The 16,898-nt window shown below is 37.2% G+C and overlaps 1 protein-coding gene, 1 long non-coding RNA gene and 1 other non-coding gene across 5 annotated transcripts in view; 1 reads left to right on the top strand and 2 right to left on the bottom strand.

Annotated features, from left to right (window-relative positions):
• The window catches only part of LOC144373208 (transport and Golgi organization protein 1 homolog), a 161,641-nt gene that overhangs the window by 116,986 nt on the left and 27,757 nt on the right, over positions 1 to 16,898 (top strand). For 2 of the 3 annotated variants that reach the window (XM_078036321.1, XM_078036323.1), the window contains exon 3: positions 8,897 to 9,033. In XM_078036321.1, the coding sequence (XP_077892447.1) occupies positions 8,897 to 9,033 (137 nt within the window). Of the gene's footprint in view, positions 1 to 49; positions 191 to 8,896; positions 9,034 to 16,898 lie in introns of those variants that run through there. The other variant, XM_078036324.1, reaches the window with a different exon arrangement.
• Positions 4,262 to 16,898, bottom strand: part of LOC144373211 (uncharacterized) — a 45,138-nt gene continuing 32,501 nt past the window's right edge. The window contains exon 2 of the long non-coding RNA XR_013432974.1: positions 4,262 to 5,773. This is a non-coding gene — a long non-coding RNA (uncharacterized LOC144373211). The remainder of the gene's footprint in view (positions 5,774 to 16,898) is intronic.
• LOC144373212 (U6 spliceosomal RNA) lies at positions 12,059 to 12,165 on the bottom strand. The gene has a single exon (XR_013432975.1). It is a non-coding gene; the product is annotated as a U6 spliceosomal RNA (small nuclear RNA).

Genomic DNA, 16,898 nt, shown 5'->3' with positions numbered 1-16,898 from the left:
GAGATTTGCATCATTCTGTCCCATCCAGAAGGTGTAAGATTTCCATTGCAAATAGAGATTGTGGAGAGGGGACGGCGGCTGGACTAGGGGAGTAAGATGTCACTTTACCTGGTGGTCCTTTGGATTTTGCTTCGCTTTCCGACGGGAGTGGTGGTGCACACCTGTAATTCCAGTGGCTCAGGAGGCTGAGGTAGGAGGATTTTGTCAGTTCTACCTTTGGTTAAACAATCCCTGCGAAAGGAAACCACATAAGCAGTAATAAATACCTAGAGCAAAGGACTCATCAGGTTATGTAAAGCCAAATCATAGAATAAGGAAAAAATAACAAAGAATTTTTATTTTAAACCATTAAGTTTATTACACAGTTAACTAAAACACACAGTGCATCTGTTTCTACCTGATGGATCATCTCCTTTTATCCTGAAGAGGTTCTTTTAGCATTGTTAATAGTAGAGATCTATTGGTATTGAATTTTCTTACTTTTTATTTATTTTAAAATGTCTATTCTGCTTTCAGTTTTGAAGAGATTTATCCTGGATTAGCAGTTTTTGTCTTCTAGCACCTTAAACCTTTCCATTAACTTTAACCTCTCATTTCTGATAAGAAGTCAGCTATCATTTTAGTCATTTTTACCAATGCATAACACACCACTTTTTTCTAATTGCCTTCAAGACCTTTTTCCTTCTAATTGATCATTTACAGTTGACTCTGATGCATCTAGATGTGATTTGCTTTGTAACTAACCTTAGTATTCACTGAGTTTCCTAAATCTCTTGACATCTTTTTTGTTAATTTGGGATAATTTTAGTCATCATTGTCTTAAATATTTTTTTTCTGTACAATTTATGCCTCTATTCTTCTAGAAATGTAATTATATGTATGTTAGGTCACTTTGTATTGATAGTAACCAAGTCTCTATTTTTTTCTTTCTAATTTTTAGACCAGATAATTTTTATTGGTCTATCTCCAAGTTAACTTTTTGCTGTTTTTGCACTATACAATCTGATGATAGATTTGTTTCATAAATTTTTCGTTTCCAATACCGTACTTTTTATTTCTTTTAAAAGAAATTTTTCATTTATATGTTGACACCCATATCTACGTATTCATTATGATTAAGCTTTTCTTTAACTCCTTGAAATTAGTTATAAAAACTATTTAAATTTTTTCTGCTAATCCTAACATCTGGGTCAGCTCACGGAACTTTTTTTATATGTGATATTTTCTCTTGTGGTTCTCATTTTTCTATCTTCTTTGCATCCTGGCAAAATTTAATGATATTCTACATGCCTATAATCCCAGCGACTCAGGAGGCTAAGGCAGGAGGATCAAGAGTTCAAAGTTAGCCTCCGCAACTAAGGGATGCACTTAGCAACTCAATGAGACCCTGTATCTAAATAAAATGCAAAAAAGGGCTGAGGTTGTGGCTCAATGGTTAAGCACCCCTGGGTTCAATCCCTGGTACCAAAAAAATTTTTTTAATTATATTCTGGTCATTTATAGATGATACATCATAGGAAGTCTGGATTATGTTTTCTTCCTATAAAGGATATTCTGTTTTATGTGTCATGCAGGCTAATTACTGGTGAATTGTTTTGATCATATTAGATTTGGTATTATTATTATTATTATTGTTATTATTATTATTATTTGGTTCCAGAGATTGAACTCAGGGTACTCAATTACTGAGCCACATCCCCAGACCTATTTTGTATTTTATTGAGAGACAGGGTCTTGCTGAGCTGCTTTAGCACCTCTATTTACTAAGGCTGGCTTTGAGCTCGTGATCCTCTTGCTTCATCCACCTGAGTCACTGGGATTATAAGCATATTCCGTGCCTCACTAGGTTTGGTATTTTTCTTTATTTCCATATTTCATGGTGCATTATACTTGTACATAATGGTGGGATTTGTTGTTATGTTTTCATACATATGTACAATATAGTGATAAAACTTAGCCAATATCATTCTTGAGTATTTCTCTTTTACCTGCTTTCCTCTCTCCCCTGATCCCTTTCCTCTATTCTACTGATCTCCCTTTGATTGCCCTCAGATTCCTTTCACACACACACACACACCTTTCTTTTCCTTTTTCCTTTCTGGCTTCCTCATACATTTTCAGCATGAATCAATTTTGGTTTCAAATTTAGGTCTACCATTTTCCCTTTACTCTTTTTTGTGTGGTTCTTTTTGCTAAGGCTTATTTATGAACTCTTAATTAAGTACCTGATATATTAGTGAAGCTGCTGCAACCTGACTCTGCTGAAAACCTAATTTCTTCCAACATTGCCATTTAGCATCATCTTCAGTCTCCTTTATAGCAGTCAAACTCTGCTAAGCCTTAAAGAGTCTCATCTGGTACATTCATATCAAAAATAAATTTCCTCCAGGCTTTTAGTATTCTCTCTCTCTAACACACACACATAATCACATTGCACCCACCATAAATAGCTCAGACATTCTTGTCCACAAAATTCCAACCACTATGATAATCTTGCACTTTGATAATTTTCTCCTTAACTCAGTATGACCACCATCTTACTTGAGCTTCATCCCTCTGAAATTAATACCTGAAAATGTTTAGTTTTTCTAGTTTTATACTCTTTTGTGTCAGGAAAACAAATCCCGTACAGTAGAACTATAACAGTTTCAAGTAAAAGTACTAAATTAGTTATATCCTTGCCCATCAATAGTGGTAGAAGAACTTAGGTGAACTTACATAGAAACTGCAACATCTTACATATTCAACAACAATTTCATTGCCCATGGAACCCAAAATTAATTGAAAGAGTAAACCCCAAAATGGATATCTGAAAAATAAACTGGTCAAAATTAGTAAGGCAATCAGAGTTAAATAATCATATATTTTACCAATAGCACTAGCTTAAAAGTATGGGTCTACAATAAGTAGAAAAATACAAGTTAATGGCTAGAGTCATAAAAGTTTCTATTATGATAGGCAGTCTCTTATGATGCTTTAATATTATATGATAGTTGTGAAATGATTACAAACTAATAATGAACATAATCTATTTGCAGATTAAAATGTTCTTCCCTGTATTATCTACAAATTTTAGATACACCTCAAAATGCCCTGGAAAAGAAATTTCTTAAGTCTCATCAAAATGAACTGCCAGGTTTTTTCCTACATTTGACATGACACAGTGCCAAGATTTCTAGTCCTGAATACACACTTTCTATAGGGAAGAGACATATATCTTGGCAATTAATAGATCATTTATCTCATTTCATACAGCCAATTTTAGTCGTAAGAAAAGAAATGTTTATGTATTCATTCTGCTGACTTTAGTCTATAATCTAATCATGGATCAACAAACTTTTTCTGAAAAGAGACTGATAATAAACATATTAGACTTTGTAGGCAAGTCTTAATTGCCACTCAAATGCCAGTGTAGCACAAAAACAGCCTAGACTATGGGTAAATAATATAAGCTTCTGTGTTCTAATAAAACTTTGTTTACAAAAGCAAGTGTCATTGTTGGACACCGTGGTGTGCTCCAACAGTCACAACTACTCAGAAAGCTGAGGCAGGAAGATTACTTGAGCCTAGGAGTTCAGGCCAGCCTGGGAAATAAGAAAGAAAGAAAGAGAGAGAGAGGGGGGGGGAGAGGGAGGGAGGGAGGGAAGGAGGGAAGGGAGAGAGAGAGAGGAATGAATGAAAGAAAGAAAGAAAGAATGAAAGAAAGAAAGAAAGAAAGAAAGAAAGAAAGAAAGAAAGAAAGAAAGAAAGAAAGAAAGAAAGAAAGAAAGAAAGAAAGAGAAAAGGAATAAAGGGAACAATTTAAAAAAACAGTGTCAGGCTTACAGCTATGATTTGCTCAACACTGTTCCAGAGTATTAATGTTATGCTCACAATAGATGTTTGGCTAGGCTGTATACATACATACATACATACATACATACATATATACATGAAAGCAATTTTGTTCTTTTGTTTGCTTTCTTTTATTTTTTCCATTTTTTTGTTGATACATTATAGTCGTAAATCATGGCAGTATTTGTCGTTACATATTTCCACATGCACAATATAACACTACAGTTTGGCCAATATCATTCCCCAGTATTTTCCCTTCACTCCTCCCTCTCCTGGTCTCTTTCCTACACTCTACTGATCTCCATTTGATTTTCACTTTTTTTTCCTTTTTCCTCTCTTGCTTCCACATCCGAGAGAAAACATAGGCTCCCTTGATCTTATGAGTTTAGCTTATTTTGTGTAACAGAATGTTCTCAAGTTTCATCCATTTTCCAGCAAATGACATAATTCACCTTTATGGCTGAATAAAGCTCCATTGTGTGTATATGCCACATTTTCTTTATTTATTCATCCTTGATAAGCACCTAGTTTGGTTCCATAGTTTGGCAACTGTGAATTGTGCTGCTATAAACATGGGTATGCATGTACTACTCTAGTATTATGACTTTAATTCATTAGGATAAACATTGAGTAGTTGTATAGCTGGGTTATATGGTGGTCTCCTGCCTAGTCTTTTGAGGAACCTCCATACTGATTTCAATAGTGGTTATATTCATTTATAATCCTATCAACAGAGAAAAAAGTGTCCCTTCTTCTCCACATTCTCTCTAGCATTTATTATTGTGCATATTCTTTTTTTTAAGTAGTTGGACACAATACCTTTATTTTTATTTATTTATTTTTAATGTGGTGCTGAGGATCGAACCCAGGGCCTTGCACGTGCTAGACAAGCAATGTGCTGTTGAGCCACAACCCCAGCCCCATATCGTTCATATTCTTGATGGCTGCTATTCTGACTAAAGTGAGATGAAAGCTCACTGTAGTTTTGATTTGCATTTCCCTAATTGCTAATGATGTTGAACATTTTTATAGATTTGTTGTCCATTTTTATTTCTTCTTTTGAGAAGTATCTGTTTAATTCATTTGCCCAATTAAGCTAGGTTATTTGAGGTTTTGGTGTTAAGTTTTTAAAAGTTTCTTATATAGTTTGGATATTAATCCTGTGTCAAAGAGTAGTTAGCAGGGTTGGGGATGTGGCTCAAGCGGTAGCACGCTCGCCTGGCATGCATGCAGTGCAGGTTCGATCCTCAGCATCACATACAAACAAAGATGTTGTGTCCGCCAAAAACTAAAAAATAAATATTAAAAAATTCTCTCTCACTCTCTTAAAAAAAAAAGAGTAGTTAGCAAATATATTTTCTCCAATTCCTTAGGTTCTTTCTTCATGTTACTAATTGTTTCCTTTGCTGTGCAGAAGCTTTTTAATTTGATGCCATTCTGTTTATTAACTTTTGTCATTATTTTCTGAGCTTTAGGAGTTCTAATAAGAAAGTCATTGCCTGTACCTATATGCTGGAGTCTCAAATGTATATTTTCTTCCAAGGATTTGCATAGTTTCTGGTCTAATTCCTGGGCTTTTGATCTCTTTCAAGTTTGTACAGGGTCTAATCTTATTTGTCTACATATGGATAACCAATTTTCCTGGCACCACTTGTTTAAAGCCTGTCTTTTCTCCCAATATGTTTTTGGCATCTTTGTCGAGAATCAGATGAGTGTTAACTGTGTTGGATCTTTTTCTGTGTCTTCTCTTCTTTCCCATTGGTCTATGTATCTGGTTTTATGACAGAGCCATGCAGTGGTTATTTCCATAGCTTTGTAGTACAATTTGAAGTCAGGTATTGTGATGATGCCTCCAGCTTGCTTTATTGACTTAGAATTGTTTTGGCTATTCTGAATATTTTATTCTTCCAAATGGATTTCAGGACTGTTTGTTCTAGTTCTGGAAAAATGACATTTATTATTATTATTATTATTTTAAATTTATATATGACAACAGAATGCTTTACAATTCATATTACATATATAGAGCACAATTTTTCATATCTCTCATTGTATACTAAGTATATTCACACCAATTCATGGGTATTTTGATGGGAATTGCATCAAATCTGTATGTTGCTCCTAAAACCAATTTCAAACATATACAATCATATTAGTAGTGATTTTAGTGTCCAAAAAGAGATCTACTAAACAATAATTACTGGGCTGGTTTGGTGACTTGTAGTCCTAACTACTCAGAAGGCCAAGCCAGGAGGATTGCTTGAGTCCAGGTGTTGGAGATCAGGTTAGGCAACATAGCAAGACCCCCATCTTAAAAATAATAATAATTACTGATGTCAAAACACATCTCAATCATTATGCTAGTTACCAACTCTTCATTGTTTTCCTTGAAACTCTAATATACAATTAGTGAATGTCAATTTAGGACTAATTGTGCTGTTTTATAGAGGAGAAAGCTGATTATAATAGTAAGTGAAATCATCTGTCATGAACTGATTTGTGTTTATTTAATCACAATTATCATGCTGATGACTCTACATATTAAGTCTCCACCTATAGTCCCCTAGGTGCTAATTTTAAAAAACGTGAGTTTTCATTAAAAATAAGAAAAGAAACCCCTCCATATGCATTTCAATAATTCAAATTGTATCATAATTTGACTATTAACACAAGGGAAAATCAATGCAACTAATTCAGATTTAAATTCAAGATTACACAGTGCAAAAGAGGGAATAGTCTTGGAAAGGGAAGTAGAAAAATGTAAGATCCCTCTTAGAGGTCAGAAAAAATAAAATAAAATTTCCTTCAGAATAACAACTGGACATAAAGCTTTCAAGAAATGTTAGCTACTAGCTTTCTTCTCTGACAATCGGTTTTGTCAGTTGGTTCCCACTAAGTTGTGGACTTTTTCCGACCAGGACCAGATATCTTGTCTTTTGATTTTCATCCACTCCCACACCATGCTAGGGCTTTGGTAGCACAAAATGAGAATTAAAAATATGCTTTTGAATTAAATAATTTCTTCCCTTACGGATAAAGATAAGAATCTCAAGATCTTAGCCTGAAGACTAATGTCCATCTCTCTGCCCCCACCTGTCCCCGCCTTAAAAAAAAAGCAGGCCACTGTCTCCAGTTTACACCCTCACTCACAGTTCTATTCACCTTCCCCTTTCCTAATCAGAGGGATCTTGGGGTGGGGCTTCAAGGAACCTCAAAGAGATTGAAGGGGAGGGAGCCTGGAACCATAGACTAGCTGTGACAAGTCATGGGTGGGATTTGGTAGTTCAGAAAAGGAGGTACCAGACCAGGAATGGGGGATGGGAGTGATGGTGAAGTGGAGTGGGCTAGTTTAGGATGGACCAGAAATGAGACATTAAGGAAAGCCAGAAAGGACCAGTTGGCAGGGGGGGGGATGGGTGGGTGACTACTAGAATCATGTGGAGGGTCGCTTGTGAGGTCACAGGAGCAAAGGCAGGTGATTGGACGAGAAGGAGAGTTCTAGTTGCCAAGGCAGCGACTAGAGGAGAAGGTCTTCAGTCCATGAGAAGGTCTTGACTAGAGAAGGACGGAGCTCCAGCTCCGTGTGTTCTCCAGTAGAGTCTGTGGATTGACCCCCAGATATCCCTGCTGAGGTGTCACCCGGGAAAGGCTTAAGCCTTCCCGGGCGCCACCCCTCTGTGCTTTGCTACCCACCCCACCCGCCCCCCTGAGCCCCGCCTCCGCCCCCTGACGCCCGCCACAGCCTACTCCACCCTGTCACCGACTCCCCAAGGTGACCACAACATGGCTGCAGCGCCAGTGCTGCTCTTCTTGCTGTTCGTGCTGTGGCTGACCTGGCGAGTGCCGGGCCAACTGGACCCGAGCACCGGCTGGCCCTTGTGGAAGCACAAACTCTGTGCAGATGACGAATGCAGCAGTGAGTCCACAGGTGGGCGGGCAGCCCAGGGTCTCCGTGGTGGCTCTTTGGGGCCGCATGGGGCTCTGATCCCCCGGTCCCCTGCCCCGTGGGCTGGGCTAGGGGGTCGTAGGATGACGGGTGGGGCGCAGGAGTGACAGAGCCTCAGGACCCTGCGTGTGTCCCCTCCGGCTCTGCCGGTGCCTCAGCCAGCCCGTTCAGGTTGCTGAGATGCTGAGCCTATGGTGCAGACTTCACCAGCAGTCAAATTCATAGACCAATAGTGAATGGAGGGCCTGGGGTTGTAGCTCAGTGGTAGAGCGCTTGTCTAACATGTGAGGCACTGGGTTTGATTCTCAGAACTGCATACAAATAAATAAAATAAAGGTCCATCAAAAACTAAACTAAAAAAAATTAGGCAAAAGCTTAAAAAAATAGTAGTGAATGGGAATCTCAGGGTTGAGAAAGACCTTAGAAGCAACTGGTCCAACTTCTTAATAACTGCATGTTGGACTCCTGCTGTTTAATCAAACGTACCCCAGGCTGTAACTCATACTGAAATTCCACCCCTACAAGCTCTCAGTTCTTACTGGAATTCTACCTCATTCACAGAGCCTCAATGCAGGTCTGTATCCAATTCCCTTTAGTCTCTCTTGATATTTCTGTGTTCTTTTTAAATAGCTGTCATCTGTGCATTCAATAAATAATTGTTGAGTATCTCTGCCAGGTGCCAGATACTGTGTTAAGCCTTGGCTCATTCCACCTGCAAATCTGCAAACCAAGACTCCCTCTATTTCAGCTTTCCTAAAATTTTAAACACAAGGTTTCACCAGCACTAAATCCATGTTTGTTGAATGTGACCCTGGTCTATATATCTCTGGTTTTAAATTTTCCCTTGAGTGAATATTGTTCTGGTAGCAGTTCTATGGCCATTGAAGTAGTGGAGAGTAGACTAGAGATTGTTCATTTTATAATTGAAGGGTCTAATAGCTCTAATTAGGATTATGAAGTTTTCTTCTCTGTGTTAATTGTCTTTAGGAGAGCCAAATATTCCAGGCACTGTGACTCATATATTTAGTGAAACACTCGATGAATATTGAAACTGAAGAGAGACAATTCTTATTCTATAGCATAAAATAAAATAGCCATTTCCCCTTTCAATTTTAGAGCTACTTATAACAGAAGGTACTCCTGTTGATGCTGCTGATACAGAAAACCAACTAGAGATAAAGGTGGAAGAGCCAGAAGATGCCACCACCATACTTTTCTTGTTACATTCATTCTTGCTTTATTTGTCTAAGATGGTAAGTTTGACATAGTTTCTTCAATTAGAATGTTGATTATTTATTAGTTTTTAAGTGGCTTCTGGTCATGAAGTGAAGAACTTAAAATGTCTTTATGAAAATTACTCCTGATCCTTTGAGTAGATAGCTCCTGAAACAAAAGCCATAGGGGTGTGGCTTTAATGGCTACTTGGTTTAGCACATGAGGAAGATTTGCTGTCTACCAAGGCTGGACATTTGCACACCTATAAAAACTTGGTTCTTCCCCTCAGAACCTTTCATTCTGGCAGGGAGATAACAGCATTCACTTGAAACACAGTAAGATAATGACAGAAAGAGAGGTATTTATTCGATGGTAGAACATTATTGTCCATAAATGCATTTATTATGGTTGGAAGGGTGATCAATAAGGTCAGAAAGTGGTTGAGATGTGTTTGAAGCACAGGCAAAGGGCAAACAGGAGTCTGACATGTGGTTTGTTGTTGATTAGACAGGCTGGGGTGGTGGGGGAAGCTGGCAGTCAGAAGAAATGTGTTCAGAGAAATGGAAACATGAAGAAAGGATATTTGGGGAGGGCAGGAGAATGTGAATAGTTGGTGTTGTAAAGTGTGAAGTTGGAGGGGGATGGGCCTGTTGGAGAGGCCAGCAAATCTTAACTGAAGTCATGAGCCAAAGTAGCATTAGACCATTAATAGTGGGGATCCTTAGAAAGTTTTAAGAATGAAAAGGAATTAGGTTAGATCTGTTTCTTAGAAAGAGTCACTTAAGGCTGATCTTTCTAAAGAAAATCATGATTCAAACAAGACATTTAATCTGTCTAGAAGCTTATCTAAGCATTTTAGGACTTACCTCCCCCCCATTGGTATTTGTTGATATTGGACTTTTAGAATTTAATTATAGGAATGAGAAAGCTTTTAGAGGTTGGAGGTCCTAGGGCCTTTGTGACAGTAATCCTCCTCAACTGAAGTTGTTTCCTGTAGATTGTGTTATTTCAAGGCTTGTGTAAGAAAGATGATGTTGTTGTTTTCCTTGTAAAATGTATAGATTTTGAAGCCAGGTAGATGTGGTTTCAAATCCCAAGGTTATCATTTAGAAGTTTGGGCAAATAAGTAAACTTTTGAAAAAAGTTTTCCTCATCTGAAAAATGTAGATAATGCTTACTCCAATCATAAGAATTAAATGATTTGACAAGGTAAAATGTCTGGTGAGGTGTCTGGCATTTTGAAGGGTTTTACCCCTACGCACCCCCTAATTCTCATGTAGGCAGTCAGAAGGTGGTATAAATCAATGAATACCTGGGGAGGAAAGACCACCAGGGTGGAAAAGATGTGGTGGGGAGAAACAAATCATTTTTCAGTTGGCTCCATGTTTGTTCATGATGGTGGCAGCCATCTGGGTAAGGGGTATGTACAAGCCAGGCAGTTAGAATAATGATATTTCCAGTGATTAAAGCAGTCTTCCACAGTCATAATTTGATTATCAGAATGAATCAGCATCACTTGGAAAGTTAACAGCCTCACGATATGGAAAGGATTTCTTTATTCATATTTTTAGGTATTCACAGAGCCCTCCTCTAGGTCTAGGTCAGGGGACACGAATGTGGTGCAGGTGTGTCAGTGATTGTACGGTGATAGGTAAGACATAGACGTGAGTGGCAAAGAAGAGGCACAATGTTAAAAGACTGATTTGAAAGGAGATTTCAAAAAGGCATTTTGATGGCCCAGTATGTACAGGACATTGTGTGAGGACTAAAAGAGTCTAACAGGTGTAAGGCATGATTGTGATTTTTGAAAGCCTTAAGAAAAGGACTTAACAAATATATGCAAAAATTATGAACAAATCAATGTAAAATCTTAAACAAGTAGTATGATATCTGATAGGACTGGAGAGTAATAGGCTCTGATGTGTTTGGGAGATGTGCACCAATCAGGTTCATTGATCAATGGAATCTTAGTAGAATCTTAGTGTTAGAAGAAACCTTGGAAGGCTGTTAGTCTAGTTTCTCACTCATTGCTGTTATTTTCTTTACTGTGGCCCTGACGAGTAGTTATGAGGCCTGTACACCAGTATTTCCTAGCATGAGTCACTCTCTTACAAGGCTATATGTTCTTCTGTTGTCTAGTTCATCCTTGTATTGACTCCAAATTTTCCTCCACATGATTTCCTCTATAAAACTGAATTCTTTTCTACATAGAAATCCTTTAAATATTTGAAGTTATATCTTAATTTAAAAATTATTTTTAGTATTTTTATCATGGAAACTTTCAAATAAGAGCAGAGAGAATAGTAGGGGACTATAGGTAACCATAACATACTGTACATTTTAGAATACTAGAAGAAAAGGTTGTGAAAGTTTTACCATAGAGAAATGATGTTTGAGGAGGTAGATATATTTAACTGATTTAAACGTTACATAGTGTAATCATGCATCAAAATGTCATGTTACCTACTTCAATAATTATAATGTTTGTTTCTATGTACTAGTTAAAAAATAAATTTAATTAGAAAAGCTTTAAAGAAAAGCACAGAGAGTAGTATAATGAACCCACGGGCCATCACCCAACTTAACAGTAATTCCTTGATAGCTAATATCAGTGAGTTTTTTTTAATTTGTTCTAATTGGTTATACATGATAGCAGAATGCATTTCGATTCATTGTATATAAATGGAACAAAACTTTTCCTAGTTGTACACAACACATTTGTATTCCTACATGTACCTCGGGTAATAAGGTTCATCTCATTCCACCATCTTTCCTATCCCTATGCCCCGTCACCTGTCCTACCTCCCCTTTGCTCAGTCAAAGTTCCTCCATTCTTTCCATGCCTCTTACCACCCACCTTACCCCCATTATGGGTCAGCATCCACTTTCAGAGAGAACATACAGCTTTTGGTTTTTGGGATTGGCTTAATTCCCTTAACCTGATATTCCCATTCACCCGCAGATGCCGTAATTTTTTTCTCTTTTAAGGCTATAAGTAATATTCCATTTCATATATGTACCACAGTTTCTTTATCCATTCATCTGTTGAAGGGTTGGTTCCACAAAACTATGGAATGCTTCACAAATGTGGGTGTCATCCTTGCTCAGGGACCATGCTAATTTTTTCTGTATTGTCCCAATTTTAGTATATGTGCTGCCAAAGCAAGCACACTCTGAGTTTTAACAAATGTAGATACCCATGTAAAAACTACCATAATCAAGATATAGAACAGTTTTTTCACTAGAAAAGGGGTTTCCTTGGGATCCTTCCCAGTGAGTTCCTTCACCACCTGTTCCAGGCAACCACTGATAACTTTTTTTTTAAACTATAGATTCATTTTTCCTACAGTACTATTTCATATATATGCCACTATAAATGGACTCATTTATATCTAGGAGTGCAATTGCCTCCTACGTTTAATGTATGTTTTTATCTTATGTGATACTGTCAAGCCATGCTAAAAAATGACCATAATCATTTTATACTTCCACCAGCAATTTAGGAGACTTCCACTTGACTTCATCTTCACTAGCACTTGGGCCATTCTAGTGGGTATGTCTTTGTGAGTTTATTTCCTGATAATTAATGATATTGAGTGAACTTTTTTTTTTCTTTTGAGATAGGGTCTCACTAACTTGCTTAGGCCCTTGATAAGTTGCCAGCCTCAAACTTGGGATCCTCCTGCCTCAACCTTCTGAGTTGCTGGGATTACAGACATGTGCCATGATGCCTGGATCAAATACTTCTTCATGAGCTTGTTGACCATACTGTTTTTGTATGTCAACTCTCTCTGGCTAGCTGGAATCCAGACTTCTCCCAGCTCAGTGCCAACTGTGGGATTGGTTAGCTTATAGTTGTTCTTGGCCCTCGCAGGTACTGCTTAGAATGTAGCCCCAAACTGAAGACCACCTCCATGCAGATTTCTGGAACTCTCTTTCTTTGTGGCTCCCATCTTTCTGGTAGTTTTCTCTACATATTTTTGGCTGCTTAATCTCCTGGAACTCTGGTCTCTCTCTCCTCAGTGAGACTGTTATGCCCTATTTGGGTTCCCCTTCCCAAACTGAGGTCTAGAGGGTGCCTCCAGGTGAAATGCTCATCTATTTGTTCTCCTGCTCTTAGGGGTGACAGTTGCATGTCCCTTGTGGCTTTCTATCTGAAAAATAGCTCTTTAAAAATATATTTTCACTGGGCATGGTGGCACATGCCTTAATCCTAGTGGCTCGGGAGGCTGAGACAGGAGGATCATGAGTTCAAAGCCAAAAGTGAGGTGCTATACTTAGTGAGACCCTGTCTCTAAATAAAATACAAAATGGGGCTGAGACTGGGGATGTGGCTCAGTGATCAAGTGCTTCTGAGTTTAATCCCTGATACCAAAAAAAAAAAAATATATATATATATATATATATATATATATATATATATATATTCCAACTTTCTGGTTGCTTTCAGTGGGAGAACAAGTCTCATATAAGTTACTCTCTATTGATTTATCCTTTTGTTGTAACTTTTTGCGATAATTGAAAAAAATATGTTTGTGGGACTTCTAGGATATATTGTAGCTTTGGTGAATAAATGACATCCCCCTGGTACAACAATTTAACCTGTTTTCTCTATTGCCTTTTTTTTGTTTGTTTGTTTGGTGGTGTTGGGGATTGAACCTCGGGCTCCATGCATTCTAGGCAAGTGCTGAGCTAACAACCTCAGCCTTTCTCTGTTGCTTTATATTTCTTGGAAATTGGTAGTCAGGTTTAGGTTCAATTCTGTTTCTTATGAAAACTTAATAAAATATTGCATTGACATCTGCATGTCCTCTCCTTTGATGTTGACTACTAGTCAACAGTGACCTTGGTGAGATTTGCTAATATATTACAGGTTGCAAAATAGCAATGGTCTGAGTTGCTGGGATTTTTCTTTCTTCATTTAAAGGCTGGGATGCCTATACAAATAAAAATTTATGATTGATTATTCTTTCTTTCTTTCTTTTTTTTTGTACTGGGGATTAAACTCAGGGGCACTTGGCTAGTGAGCCATATCCCCAGCCTTATTTTGTATTTTATTTATATACAGGGTCTCACTGAGTTGCTTAGCAATTCGCTTTTGCTGAGGCTGACTTTGAACTTGCTATCTTCCCTCCTCAGCCTCCCGAACTACTGGGATTACAAGTGTGTGCCACGACGCCTGGCTATGATTGATTACTCTTTACACAGATATTTGGTTTGTATAGTTAAGGCAGGAGATAAACATTTGATTCCTTTTCTTCATTACTTTTCAGAATAGTAAGGTGGTATTCTAGCATTATCAAATGATACCCAAAGGGGCTTTTGAAATCTTTTTAACTTTTATTTAAGAGTCAATATGACGTCATGCATTTAAAAATATTTGGTGTGTTTAATCCAGTTAGGAATAGTAATTGTTCTTACCTGATGCTCAATTTCTCCCCCTTTTGCCTTGTAGAAGCCTCTTTATCTTGGCTCCTGGGACCCTTTGCCACCACCTAGTGGTCATTGTTACCTATTTCCCTTGCTTTTGAACTATGAGATATTCCAAGTTCATCTTAAACATTCCCTGTCCAGACCTTGAAGGAACTATTTCTCTAAAAGAACTTTGGTTCCTTTCAATAGGAAATGATATTTAGAGGCTACATTCCAAGTACTAGGATTGCTTATTGCTCAAATTGACTGTCATTTGTAGGCCTTTTTAGTGAACGAAGCTCAGAAATATGTGGGGATTTTTCATCATGTCATTTAGATAATTCCCATGAAAATTCAGGAGAGATTTTACTTCACTTCATCTATCTTAGATTTGTGTTTTCTTTCTCTGATGTTGGAGTTCCAGTTTTCAATGACATCAGTATAATTGTTTACAGTCTTGTGCCACTTAATGACATTTTGGTCATTAGTGCATAATAATGGAGCTAAAAAATTCTTGTCACCTAGTATTTTTAATATCTTTTTTGTGTTTTGATATGTTTAGATATATAAACATTTACAATGTTACAATTGTCTACAGAATTCAGTATAATAATATCTTATAGGTTTTTATCCCCAAAGCGATGATATACCATATATGAATACCTACGTGTGGAAATGGCTATATTTTCTAGGTTTGTATAAGTATGCTCAATGATGTTTACATGCTGAAATTGCCTAAGATGTGTTTCTCAGAATTTATTCCCATCATTAAGCAACACAAGACTATATTTATGTTATTTAAAATACTTTCAGGAATGTATTCCTGAAATGAAATTCTCTTGTCTTTAAGCTATATCCCACTAAGGTATGTTTGAACTAATTCATTTCTGTGGTTTGTCACCAACTTGATGTCACAGGTTGTTTCATTTTTGCTTTCAATATTTAGGTATTACTTTATAAAGATTTTTTTGTTTATTTTACAATTATTTAAATATTTAGAAGAGCCAAAGTTAATTTGTAAAAATAAGTTGTTTCTGTTTTCTAGTACTGGTGATTGAACCCAGGGCTCCTATCCACTGAGCCACATACCTAGCCTCTTTATTTTTTATTTAGAGATAGTTCTCACTAAATTGCGTAGGGACTTGCTAAGTTGCTGAGGCTAGCTTTGAACTTGTGATTCTCCTGCCTGATTTTGAAAGAATTCTAGCTTTTGTCCCAGTTCTGTCTACCCTGATGTTACTCTCTTTTATAGTTAACTTTTAAAATTTATTTCATTATGTATTCTGTTATTAAAAAAATAAGCAAATGAGAAAAGGGATATGTAGCTCAGTGGTAGAGCACTTGCCTACCATACATGAGGCCATGTGTTCAATCCCCAGCACCATAAAAAGAAAAAGAAAAGCAAATGATTTTTACATCTAGCTATGATAGCTTTATATAGGTACTGGCTTCACCTTCCCAACTGAAACAACTAAAATAAATATGAAAAAAAAACCCACAAACAGATAAAATTTGAAGATCCAGCAACATTGAAGATCAAGCAACAAAGAATGATTCTGGAAACATAAGGAACAAATGCTGTGAGCTCTTTAGTTTTCCCAGCTTTTACTATGTTAAGAGATTCCCAAGCCATGACAAAGAAGGGGAAGTCAGGCAGAACCAGAGGATACCTTGAATTGAGAGATGGTGCTGAGATTCCAGGAAAACCGAAGTGACTAGAATTCACAGGGTGGAGTACCAAAAGAAGGTTGCTACATTGAGAGACAATTCTGGAAATCTGTGAAAGGCTCTCTGAGTGTTCAGCAGGGTATTGATCTGCACATAAGTGTGATGAAACTGCTTAGCAAGTCAGAGAAACAATCTTAAGTGATTAGAAGGAACAGGTCCTAACACAGGGACCAGAATAGCACCTGGAAAAAACTATCTAAGGAAGTTGGGTAGAATAATCAGAAGGGCGTTACCTCGGACTGACTATTACAATTTATGTAATACCTAGCAAATATTCAGACCCAAGAGAATCAAATTGTTTCCAGTAATTTAATTGTATACAAAATATTAAGAATAGTAATTCGTAATGTATGGCATCGAATCAAAGCTTACCAGGCATGCAAAGAAGCAAGAAAAATACAATCCACAATGATGAGGAGAAGAATCATCCAATCAAAGCCAACCGAGAACTGCCGGAGATGTTAGAATGAGGTAATGGCATTTTTTAAAAAGTTATTACTACTATATTTCGTGTGTTAAAAAGGTAAAAAGAGATATAGAAGATACATTTTAAGAAAATCAGACTTCTAGAGTTGAAAATATATGATAAACACAGTGGATGGGATTAATGTCAGAATAAGCATTTGTGATGAAATTGTTAGTGAACTTGAGGACATAACAGGAGAAGTACCCCAAATGAAACACAGGGAAAATTTCTTCTGTTAAAGAAAAGTGAACCAGAGCATCAGTGAGCTGTGGGACAGTTTCAAGTTGAGCGTTGAGA

This window comes from Ictidomys tridecemlineatus, unplaced genomic scaffold (assembly GCF_052094955.1).
Source record: "Ictidomys tridecemlineatus isolate mIctTri1 unplaced genomic scaffold, mIctTri1.hap1 Scaffold_304, whole genome shotgun sequence".
Classification (NCBI taxonomy): Eukaryota; Metazoa; Chordata; class Mammalia; order Rodentia; family Sciuridae; genus Ictidomys; species Ictidomys tridecemlineatus.
The sequence above is the reverse complement of the archived record's forward strand: the minus strand, read 5'-3'. Positions and strand labels throughout refer to the sequence as shown.